The 12581-nt window shown below is 38.7% G+C and overlaps 2 protein-coding genes across 2 annotated transcripts; both read right to left on the bottom strand.

Annotated features, from left to right (window-relative positions):
• Nucleotides 1-1129: 1129 nt before the first annotated feature.
• On the bottom strand, nucleotides 1130-5517 carry LOC139973836 (uncharacterized). Its single transcript, XM_071981057.1, has 2 exons — nucleotides 5081-5517; nucleotides 1130-3472 (listed from the first exon to the last, which is right to left on the bottom strand). The coding sequence occupies exon 2, from the start codon at nucleotides 3345-3347 to the stop codon at nucleotides 1809-1811; it is 1539 nt and encodes a 512-aa protein (XP_071837158.1). The 5' UTR covers nucleotides 3348-3472; nucleotides 5081-5517; the 3' UTR covers nucleotides 1130-1808.
• Nucleotides 5518-7390: 1873 nt separating this feature from the next.
• LOC139964921 (uncharacterized) lies at nucleotides 7391-10718 on the bottom strand. The gene is made up of 2 exons (XM_071967031.1): nucleotides 10375-10718; nucleotides 7391-9457 (listed from the first exon to the last, which is right to left on the bottom strand). The coding sequence occupies exon 2, from the start codon at nucleotides 9436-9438 to the stop codon at nucleotides 7693-7695; it is 1746 nt and encodes a 581-aa protein (XP_071823132.1). The 5' UTR covers nucleotides 9439-9457; nucleotides 10375-10718; the 3' UTR covers nucleotides 7391-7692.
• Nucleotides 10719-12581: the final 1863 nt, after the last annotated feature.

The raw sequence follows: 12581 nt of genomic DNA, 5'->3' as shown, positions 1-12581 counted from the left end.
AAGCCGATTATTAACGGCGCCAACCGCTGTTGTATAGTAATGTATGGAAACTTAATAGTGCCACTAAAAATGCTAAGGTATTCAAAGTATAGCTTTTCTATAGGTCGGTCTGCACGGTTTTGGACAAACTTACTGCATAGCACTCTAATGCAAAGAGTGCAAATGAATGATATTCACGTAAATGAAGGTCACTGAGATGTAAGTAATTACTGAATTCGTATCGATTCTCAACATTTCCTCGCCCAGACAATTTTTGTAGATGTCTTTCTTCCAGTGTCTCCAGAACTTTCAAATTCAGCAGCCAATTAAATATTAGAGGCAAGGGCGGCGGAAGCACTTTTAATCTGGGGGGGGGGGGCACCGACATCAAAGGGCACTTTGCAGAAATTCGATTGGACTGATGCAGCCTTATATTTAGTACCCTTTATAACTCTTATAGTTATCTTATTTGCGTATACACATCACTGCATCAACGCCCCCCCCCCCCCTCAAGGAAAATATGCATACTAGCACTGCAATATCCAATGTGCAAATTGGAAAACAAGGAACAAGTTTTCTTTTGAGACAAAATGAGGTGAAATCGTGCTAGTTGCTAATGTAGGAATCTTTCGAATTAGAGTTTATTTCTTGTTAATATCTTAACAATTTTTTTCCATTCGAAATAGCTTTGAGTTTGACCCACAGAAATTCATTAAAAGTCAGGGGCGTGGCCAGGATTTGCAAAGTTGTATGCACGACTATCTGAGCGGAGCGCCACCATCGGTTGGCGCGGAGCGTATAAGAAAATTTTTGGTTTTACAAACCCCTCAGATGGCCGGAAACGGCCCTTCCAGAGTGTTCATTCTGGTTCCCTGGCCTCTTGCTAACTTGAGACACCTCAATTTTTGTGTAGAAAAAGGGCACATTTTTAACCTGAGGAAAAGTGGGGGGGCACGTGCCCCCTGTGCCCCCCCCCGGTTCCGCCGCCCTTGATTAGAGGATCCATGTTTAGCTCTGTAGAGATTATATAAAGTCCACTTTCGTGCAATACTACCACTTGAGGGTCTCTCCCACCCCCTCCCTCCCCTTCTCCCTTCCCCACCCACTCTCAGGCTGGGCGTCTATTCGGAAGCTCACCATGAATAATCCTCTCGCCATAGCAAATCGTACAACGCTATTGTATAGATAGTACTGTATGCGGGCCAATGTGTGTAAGCTGTGGCTCATCGCCGTAAGGCCTATACATAAATACCCAACTTTAAATGTAAGCCTACGAGCCATATAAGCGCGCATGCGCACTGATTTACGCCTCCCATGAAAAATCACAATTTATTCATGTAAATGCATTTAAAGGCGCAGTGATGAATATTTCGCCATTTATTTCATTAAAACATTCGAAGCGAAAATTTAAGTTATATATGACTAACATTGTTGTGAGATGTTAGTTTTGAATAGCATTAATAAATTTATTACGATCAGCATGTAACATTGCTTCAAATAAATTAGGTTGCAAACTTCGTGAATTTTTCCTGTTATTGCAGCAAGTCGATATTTATGTTGCAAACCCAACCCTTATTAATATTTGGACTACTAAGTAAAGAATAACTTTCAATTTAAACATAAAATGTTGCATAGATACGTTTCGTACAATATTAATCACATACCGCAGTAAACAGTCAGAAAGTATAGGACTTTTTTATCCTTCTCTTCATTTGAAATCTGATCTTTGACCATTTAAACTAAATCGATATGAAGGTAACAAAATATGGATTTTTAGGAAAGGTTGACGGAGAGATTCGGTACTAGCTTCTTTCAATGTTCCATCAATCTCAATCATGACCCATTCTAACTTGTGGTAGAAACACATCCAGTTTTGCGGATTTGAGATCTTTGTGCTGCTGTATAATCAAGGCACCTTTCCCGTGAGTCATTACGTTAACTACCCTAGCCCTTCCACCGCGTGTTTTCTCATCTTTTACTACCGGCGAATTCCCGTAGTGACGATCATGTGGCACCGGGGGTTTCCTAACGGCTCCTATTGCCGTAGAGAAAGTAAGATAACGGGGACTACTTCCAGTGTCCAAATCTTCTTCGTGATTTCTTCCATCATTCTGCCCATTCGTTAAAACTTTATCCTGCTTATTAGATAATTTTAATGAAACTTCGGGTTCCTTGCATTGATCTTTAACGGAAGGTAGATCTATTTTTCCAGGAATATCCACAGTTTTTAAGTGATCGGAACCATCTTCAATTTTGACAAGAATTTCCGGAGGTGACTTAGTTAGTCTTCTGTTTCTATATTTGAAGGTGACGTAATTTTCGGTCGTTTTTACATTTTGCGCATGTGCGATATTTACATTACTCTTCAGTGATTGGTTACTTTTTTCCAGACTGTCTTCACGTCGGTATGAATCGAGCGCACCGAGTAAGCGCGATGACTCTACATCCGGGATACACTCTGCGCAAAACACATGACTATGGATGTGCGAAGATGTAGGACTATTTAAACGAGAGGCAAATCTCTGTAGTGCACTGTTATTTTCCTTTTCGATTTTGCTGTTTTCTGTTTCCGTTCTGGCGGGAGAAGAAGTTGCATCTATCGTTCTGCTGTCGTCCTGGGAACGCAAAACATTCAACCTGTGCACGTGGTCTGTAACAGAAGCATTTGATGTTTTCCGTGCCTCAAGGGGAATACTGTGTTTTCTTTGATTTTGAGAGGAAGTATTTGGTTTATAGGACTCATTCGAAAAGTTTCTTAAAGACGTCTGTGTTTCATCTCTCTGACACTTTAAATGTTTCTCACCAATGTCCTCTCTGGTTGTGTTATTCTCAAGTAAGTTCAAAACGAAGCTAGTATCAATTTCATCCGGATCTTTCGCATTGCGTTTATAAATGCAGTCTTGTGACTCATCGCAACCGTCCTTCCTCTTGTTTCGATATTTCAAACTAAGTTCTCCTGGAGTTGGTCTGGTCACCGTTTTCCAAAAACCGTTTCTTCGAATGTCTTGTCTCATGTTGGGATATAAGTAACATGATGACGTACCATTAGCTCCTATAGTAGATGACGTGTGCTGACGTGGCGTCATGTGATTTGTCCAATCACTACTCAGAGATTGAATTGGTGGAACTGGTTTTCTTATAATGATTTTAGTTTCTCCATTTTGAAGTCTTGACGGCGCCTTTAAAGATGTTACGTCTTTACCATGTACACTTTGTTCCGAACAATTAATCAGAGTTTTTCCACGTGATCGCGTAATAGCCAAAGAAGGCGTGTTTCTTGGCGAAAGTCTTGCTACTTGTAAATTTTGCAAGAGTTCCTGTCCCTTGTAAGAATGGTCGCCATTACGTTGGATCCGACTCGGAGTCATAATTTCCGCTAATGCATATGCATAATTGTGACGTCAGCGATTGGTGAGATGATGCTGATTGGTGGTCTGGAACTGCTTCTTGTCTGTAAGTAAGACACTCTCTTCCAAGAGACCGGAACTCCCGTCTGAAACCAAAAAATGAGATGAAACGAATTATCAACAGTTTAGAGGTGGGAGCAAGCATGGCGAGCCTGCGGGCGGGCCGACCGACTGTACGTGGTTTGTATAGGATCGTTTCATTTGACCATTTGCCGGTGGGGGCGGGGTGACGTGCCAGTTACTTGATGCAGTGGTCATCGCTTCTTGTTTGTTAATTTGTTTGATTTCCGTGCGGATATTTGTGAGATCGTATATCTGGGCGGTCCGTGTCAAAAGCGCAACCAGTGGCGGAGCGTCCATATAGTCAGGGGGCGAATGCCCCCCACCACCCCCCCCCCCCTGACGGACTCAAATGGACTGCTGGCGCCCCTTTCAGCTTTTTACCACTTTTTACTTATTCGCGATTATTTACTTTTTTTGCGCTCTCATCTCCCTTTTGACATTTGTCACATTTTGCTGGTGTAATTTGGCGATGACACCTATTTATTCTTCGTTTATCTGCAAATTGGCCAGGCCAGGAAAGGGTCATTTCCGGCGATGTAGGAAGTATCTTTACTCAAAAAATTTATGTACGCTCCGCGCCAACCTGTGGTGGCGCTCCGTTTAGATAGTGTCGAAAGCGCCCCTACAGACCTTTCTCGCCCCCCTTGACCAATACCCCTAGCTCCGCCACTGAGCGCGAGAGTTTATAAACGTGTAATGCATTATGTACAAAGAATATATAATCAAGCCCCATGCAGGCGCAAGGAAACTGAGCTAAAATACGGTTAGTTTGACAATGGTATGGTTAGTTCTTTGCCTACAGAATAATCTTCCAAATATATATCTTGAACTTGTAATACTATTCTACTGAAAGATAGCCATTCGTACAGAACTAGATCTAGCTGCTCTAATAATGTTTTACTTGCCCCTTTTAGATCTGGGAATGGTGAAAGGTCCTTTAAATTTTCTGGAGGCAGGTCGTGGAACAGTCTTCCCCCAAATTTGAAATGCTTGCCAAATGTTAATATTTTTAAACGAAATATGAAAAACTTATATATTGTGTTTAGATGTCTGATAGTTGTTTGTCTATCTTTTTTTGCCGTCCTTTTTTGTGCTTTTGGATGTTTACCGTTTTTTTACTGCATAATATTGTATATGTATTTTGTATTGAGGGCTCCTATGGAAAGCAGTGCTCCGCACTGAGCAGGACTACCCTCATTAAAGATGACGATAATAAAAAAAAAATAAGAAAAACGCGGATACGGGGACGGTCATTATTTAATACACAATTATGCAATTTGAGTTGCAGTTTCTTTGGTATATGTGAATGAAAGTAGCAAAAGGATGCTACAACTTTGTTTTCAAATAAAGCATTGTTGTCTATAGTTGAATGAGAAGACAAAACAACAACACCAAACGTTGAGAAGTGATGTCTCTTTAAAATTAAATATTCATATTTCTGTTGACCTATATACTAAACATGGACTAACGCTTTAAGAACGAACACGTTTTGTATACTTCACTATACCTGAATGGATCGGATGTTAGGCACTTTATTATTTACTACGTTTACTGATATTCACTATACTCATTTACTCGTTTCCCTTCCATTTTTGAAGAATAAAATATATAATTGAATGACAAATATTTACCTGCAGCATGAGACATTTTCCTTATAAAAATATCAGGTATTATCCTTGACATCGTATCGTAACAAAATTTGTAAGAATGGTGTCAAACACTTGTTTAGAAAATCGTTTTCAATTTATCAAGACGGAATAAGGTGCAGAAGCAATGGTGCCTGGTTCTTATATATTTCCACGTCGTTTTCGCTTAGCTCCCTGATAAACAAGTGTAGGATGTACATGTAAGTTAACGGTCAAAGAAACCCTAAGTGAGTCGATAAAATGACGTCAGAGCTGATAAGAATGGTAATTTGACGGATTATTGGTTTTATTAGTTTGCCTTTGATCGATTTTTGATTACTCAATAAACAATATAACGATAGTGAACTTTAACGATCCATGCCGGAACATTTACACAGTAGATTGTATGGCTGATATATGGTCAGCCAAGTACTGTGGTATATAGATATATAGCTACAGGGATTGAATTTAGGTATTTGTTGTGGATGTGTGTGTGTGAGTGTGTATATATATATATATATATATATATATATATATATATATATATATATATATATATATATATATATATATATATGTATATGTAACTATCATACACCGCTCTTTGTTAACTATACCGCAAACTTGTCACATAAATATTTATTTTTCAACGACAATAATATCGATCGTGAATTTTCACGCAAAAATTATAGTCAGAAATTGGATATAAAAAAAATATCATTTACTTATACCTTATACCAGTGTATTGAATTCCCCGATGGAAAGATATTCCCGGCGTTTAGTCGATCTTGATCCGAATAGGCTGTTCATCACAGAACAACGAAGCATATAGTTATTATCTGGGTCTCCACAAGCATCTAAAGTATCAGACCATGGTGTATTTATATCGAAACTTATCCTGTTTGTCACGATTACTAGGTGTTAATTCTGTCAATTTTAAAGAGGCTATACCAATTGCCTCAGTCATACATGCGTGTAATGGAATCGTGTCTAAGTTGTTGCGCAAACTCGTTATCTTTTGCTACATCCAAACGACTTTTCAGCCTGCTCTTGTTTCTTCCGTTATTTATAAATATCTATCCCAAGGATCAGGATCCAATAGGTTTGTAGACAAATATATACATACTTGTTTGAAGGACCTCGCATTGGTAAGAGTATACTTGCAAACTGTAAATAAACGTGACGTAACCGAAGAGTGCTAAAGGCTTCGAACTCAGTACATTTGATTTGTCGTTTTATCGGTTGCTTAGCTATGTCGTCTGACCTTTATTATGCTATTCAATTAGTCTGGACCCGTGGCAGTATCATGGAATACCTCATGAGTTACCTTTGGGGTACAATGAGGGCAAATGAAATGAGTAACTTTTGAGTTACCCTGAGGGCAAAGAAAAAAAGTTACCTTTAGGTTACACTGAGGGCAAAGGATATGAGTTACCTTTGGGGTACACTGAGAGCAAAGAAAATGAGTTACCTTTGGGGTACACTGAGGGCAAAGAAAATGAGTTACCTTTGGGATACACTGAGAGCAAAGGATGAGTTACCTTTGGGGTACACTGAGGGCAAAGGATATGAGTTACCTTTGAGGTACACTGAAGGCAAATGAAATGAGTAACATTTTGTTACACTAAGGCAAAGAAAATGAGTTACTGTTAGGTTACACTGAGGGCAAAGGAAAAGATCAAATGATTGGGCAAATTTTTCCTGTTAATTTGTCATTCGCATGACGTATTCGGTACGTTATGCCAGTTTGATTTTCATTGCAGGTTAAAAAGATAGCCCAGAGTTGACTTTCTAATGCCATTCATATTCTAAACATTCTGATGAAATTTCATTCCATCTCTATTTATCGTTTTCGAGAGAACAGCATTTGAAGTTGACATGTTTTGTACCAAACGTGCAAGTAGGTGTGACTGCATTCATAGATTCATTAACATATGAACAGATTTATATACACTACAGTCATTGTGGGGGGGGGGGGTGGAGGGGGTAATGATAACTTTACATCAACTATCAACAAAGCTGGAACCCTGTTCAATCAAAGGTTAAAACAATAACGTCTAAACATAATGAGAAACAAAAGATTATTGCGCAAAGTTGGACTCCGATTCCATTGGCCCGAGATGCCATGTCCCAATACTTGGACTGTCTCAGATCGCACAGACTAGATCCTCTGTACTTCCCCCCGCCCATCCCCATCACCCCGCCTCCCACAGCCCTTTCTCTCCTTGAATAATGTTATACTGTGATACTCATGCATTCTCTTAGATTGCATAACGATAATAAAGTTCATAAAACAGCAATAAAAAACGAAAACAGTTTTGTCTCTGTGTAGGGCATGTATATGTAATTTGACATAATGTGATTATATATAGTATTCTATTTCTTGTTTATACGTATAACGTTCTCTTTATTGTTACACAAACAGTACATAAAGATGAGCTATATTACATGCAGAAGCCTTCCTCGCACGGTACTACGGTATCCGTCCAAATGATATAGCCACGTGACAAACGTACTAGACACATCCGAGACTGACCTCCCTCTGTTGACGATCTAAAATTAAGTTTGACCGGATCGCATCACAAAATTAAAATACTGATCCAAACTTCGCAAGTTCGTCACCTCGAAGACTCTTGGTCATGTGACACGTTGTCTTTGTCATCATCCGAAGAACTTGAGTTTTCCTCAGAGCTAGAATCTAAATTCTGTGCCTCTGCGCTGAAGAAATCGTCCGTATCTAGAATGTCATCTCCCTCGAAAAAGCGCCCTCTATAATCGGTTCCACATGAACTATACATATGTGGTGCATTCTCTATGGCGCCTCCTATCGCCTCAGTAGTTTGTTTGTAAAAGCTAATGGATGCAGACGATAGTTTGTTTTTCGCGCTGATATCTGCTGACGTCAAATCATAGAATTCCTTGGCGTCCTCTTGGTATTCCTCCTCCTCCTCTTCCTCTTCTTCGATAACACCAAACTTCAAAGACGCCGTAGAATTGAGATCTTTCATAGCCTTGTTTGATTCTCTAAGAACATTTGTCATTTCCATAGTCTGTGGTAACTTGTAGTCACTACTTTCACCTGCATAGAAACGAGGTTGACTCTTTTGACGCATAATCTCTTCTTGCGTCATAATTGGCGGTCCGAAATAATTGGCGGGATTTTCCCTTTCGTCGGTTGCTACAGGTATCATTTCTATTTCAGGAGGAGGCGCTCGCGATGAGAGAGGGCGCACTGGTTCCAATACTGTGACCGCACCGGCAGTGACTTTCTTTTTCAAGACCATTTGTAGCTTCAGATCATTAAAGTTCTTGAAAAAATTATCGTCATCGGGAGCTTTATACATATTAATCCGTTCGCGAATCTTTCGTGAATTTTCTCTTGCGATTCGAATTCGACGCAGTTCAGCATAGGATTCGAGTTGGTGTTTCTGTAATACCTCCGTAGCAATATTGCCCTCTTTTAAATGATGCAGCAGTTCTACCGTAGACATATCTGGAAACATTCTTTGAGCTAAATCCAAAGTAAAAAATTCAGAAGGGGTTGCTTCGATGTCAGGGAAAGTATCTTCGTTACTAGACTTTGATGCCAGTCGTTCTGATATTCGAAAACACTCGCGACAGCTTCTCGGTCCTAACACGTCGCAGCATTCACGTGATAAATCATTAGAATCTTCCTCTCGCCAGAAACTGCCAATTCTTGAGCACGGTCGTTCGTGAAATCTACATTTCAAATAAACTTCTTCCTTTTCACGACGTGGTCGTCTGGCTGAATGAGATTTTTCCTTCAAGACGTGTTGACTTAAGTCCCTACTTTGAACTGCTGATCTAACATTTCTGTATTTCTGTCTGGTCGACCTATTTCTTGGAGGATTATTAGCGTATGACACTAAATCAATTATAGTCATATCTTGACTGTTGTCATCACTGTCTGCGATAAACGTATCCAAACTTCTAATGCTTGGTGCACCATGTTTACGCTGATCTTTGACCTCTTCACGGTCCTGAAATTCCTGTAAAATATCTACCCTTTCCGGTGCGTTTATAGAATTTAAAGATTTGTCCACAACAGGTAATTCGATTAATTCTGGAGATTCTGAACTGATTGATTCAATGTCGGTTGCATTAAAGAGGGTGCTAGATATTTCCGGTAAAGAAATGCTCGTTCGCCTTTTAGGGGAACTTTCGTACGGTTGTTTCAAAGAAGAACGCGAATTTGAAATAACAAATACTTCTTGGTCAGCTTCGTCAACATAAGGTTCGTTGGAGTTGAGGCCAAAGGTCAGTTTACATAATCTTGGCGTTGACTTTGTTGCTGGATCCAAACGGGAGTCAGTCCTAGGACTGAGCGATCCTGCAACTAACATGGCGGACACTCATAAAATCCTGAGAAATAAAATCAAAACAAATGCAAGTTTGAATGTTGAATGTTTGTTGTTGGAATTTTCCTACGCCGCCTGACACCAATTAATGTAAGTGTTACCAATCACATTAATACATTTTAATTATTAAAATCTAATTAACCACCAGCTCATGTCATCCCGAATACTCCTTCAATCTAATACATTGTAAATATATCATTTGGTGTCATACAAGTCTTATTTTCCCTTTGAGTTAAATTGTAAGTTGCATAAAATGACTCAATATGATTTAATTAAACTACACTTTAATTGATTAACCTCAGCTGTTTTAAGGCTATTTCTAAAAAAAAAAAAAAAGTGGGAAATAAAAATACAACCTGGACGGTTAGCAGTGTTTTTAACGGTCAACAACATCTATCAATTATGGATATTAATTTTTGGCCTAATTAAAGTCATCCGTTTGAATCCTACTGCAGAATCGAAACAGATCTCACTTTACCGATTCGGTATAGGCCTAGGCTGACTGAAAAAAAAAACACTTTCCAATAGTTAGGCTATAATGAGATCTATAACTAAGGGTCCTATGCGCCACTGATTAATCAATCTTAGAAACGCTGGTACAATTTTATGTAATATTTCTTTCGTATAATACTTACTTTCAAATCATTCTATTTCACGATAGGAGCAATGTGAGTAGCCTTTTTACTTATTTTTTTTAATTTTTTTTTAAATTTCGCTTACTTTCGAATTTCTGGAATCATGAACCAAAATAATATGCAGTCCTACATATTTATATCCATACTTTCATATACAATTTCGAACTTCTAATAAAAATAAAATACGGTACCTATCTAAAAGTAAAAGGTGTAATTCTAATTAGCTTTCATGTTCAATTACAATGAAACTCATCTTCCTTAATATAAAAATGCAAGTATAACTCACCTTAAAGATGACATCACTTTCCTGTAGGCATATACTGCCGTATTCCTCCTTATGCTAATTGATCTCCAACGAGTAACTTATTCAATGAACAATTACATGAGTAGCATTAGGTGGGCACAAACTTTCAAAAATATTCTTTTCTTCGGAAATGCAACATAATAATAACTGAAGTTAGATTAAAATATATACACCTTCGTCGGTGCGTGACTCTATGCATAAACTCGTGTGTTTGTGTGCTGGTAACCAGTGAAATGTAATCTAAGACTGACGTAAAGCCCGAGAGTTGCTTATATACAGTTCGTGTTAAAATTTGCTCACTATATACTCTGTCTACAGCGATACTGTTAACAATGATTTAGCAAATACTGGTATTTGCTCACACAGCACTTAGAGGTTTGCGAAGAAAGAGAAAGGACGTACTGTCCTAACAAAGTACATTGTAGTTTGCTAAACATGGCTCTTATTGTCACCTGTCCGATCGATATCTCCTGTCAGTGCTTACTTAGCAACGGGACATGACTGTAGAGAATGACAACTTAATCGATTGACAAGACTTGGCATGACTTTAGTTGAGATATGCTACAGTCCAACTGGCAAGGAGAAAATGGTGGGAAGGGGGGGGGGGGGGAGGTATAGCTTTACCAGAAGTAACTGCCTTTTACTGCAGCAGATTTATCTGTGCCCGAAAAACAATTTGTTTAATATTAAACTTTTTTGGAGGGGAGTACCCCCGCAGTCCCCCTTTATGGAAATTAGTTCAAGGAACCGACAACAACACTCCTCTTCATAAGATCCTTCATTCACAGCTAGTAATAATAATAATTAATTTTGTATAGTGCACAATTCAATAAAAGTTCCTCAAAGCAATTTACAGGTGAAGACAATATAAAAGCATCTTATAAAAATGTAAACAAATATGATTTTTAAGACGATGCTTAACGGATCAATTTAGTGAGTCCAGAGATCATATATATATCTAAAGGAAGTGAGTTCCACAAACGGGGGCCCAGCAGCAAGATGAAAGCTGCAATTCATTTGAGACTTACACTGGAACATATAAGAGCCCTTACAGAGCCCTACATAAATCGGTTGGAGATTTCAGAATTTGGTCCCCACCTCCAACCCCCACGTACCTAATTTACATGTTAGTAATACACAATTTATATTTGCTTGAATTCAAAGTTGAATGCGTCTACATAGGCAAAAATACAATGTACATAGGGGGCTTCCGTACATACCTTGTTTTTGAGTTTAAATTTGTATCCCCGTTTAGCTTAGTTTGCCCATAGTTTCGAACTATTTCTTAAATTTTGCAAGTATTAGATCCCCTAATGACCTATGCATTACATTTCGTAGGATGAATGATTTATATCTGAGATATATGTGAAACTATTTTTTCCGTACATTTGCATGTTAGGCCACCTGCACAATGTCAATTACCGGGTATAACATTAGGTTCAAAGATTACATTTTAGGTCGCCGTAAAGACCACTTTGGAAAAATATATACGGTGAGTATTTTCTACGGTATCCATTAAGTACCATTACATTCGGCAGTTTCTGAAACGAATTATTTTTCCGGGGGTATATCAGCTAGACAAGCAGAACAGTTCCATCCCTGGCACAGGCGTACGGGACCATTTCAGTTTGGGGGGCAGAAACTTTTGTGCCCGAAAGTTCCCGTGACACTATCTAAGCGGAGCGCCACCAACGGTTGACGCGTAGCGCACAAGAAATTTTTTGGCAAAAAATGCCTCTCAGATTGCCGGAAATGGCACTTCTGAGGCCTTGCAAGTTGCATCTAAACATTCTTTATTTTATAATCTCACGTTTTAGAAATTTACACTTCCCCAAAAATTTGGTAAATTAGAAAAAGAAAAAATGGTAACATCACTTTGAAGGGGAAAAATAGGACAGTTTATTTTTTAAGCTCCTTTTTATTTATCGCATTTATTATTTTATTACAGTGCTCAGCAACCTCCAGAAAAACATACATTGTTGAACGACACGTAGGCGGGATAATGTCGCTGTGTCGGGTGAGACTGCAATTTGTCTCACAAAAAAGTATAAAAAATAACAAAGAATATGATAAACCTGTACTTCTAGGCTTGTAGGCACCCCCCACCATCCATGAACAATAAAACGTTTCTTATATACACTCATGTCGGGGATGTCCAGGTATACAGTTGACTAGTTAGAAAATTTTTG

The sequence above is a fragment of the Apostichopus japonicus genome, chromosome 1 (genome assembly GCF_037975245.1).
Source record: "Apostichopus japonicus isolate 1M-3 chromosome 1, ASM3797524v1, whole genome shotgun sequence".
NCBI lineage: Eukaryota > Metazoa > Echinodermata > Holothuroidea > Aspidochirotida > Stichopodidae > Apostichopus > Apostichopus japonicus.
The sequence above is the reverse complement of the archived record's forward strand: the minus strand, read 5'-3'. Positions and strand labels throughout refer to the sequence as shown.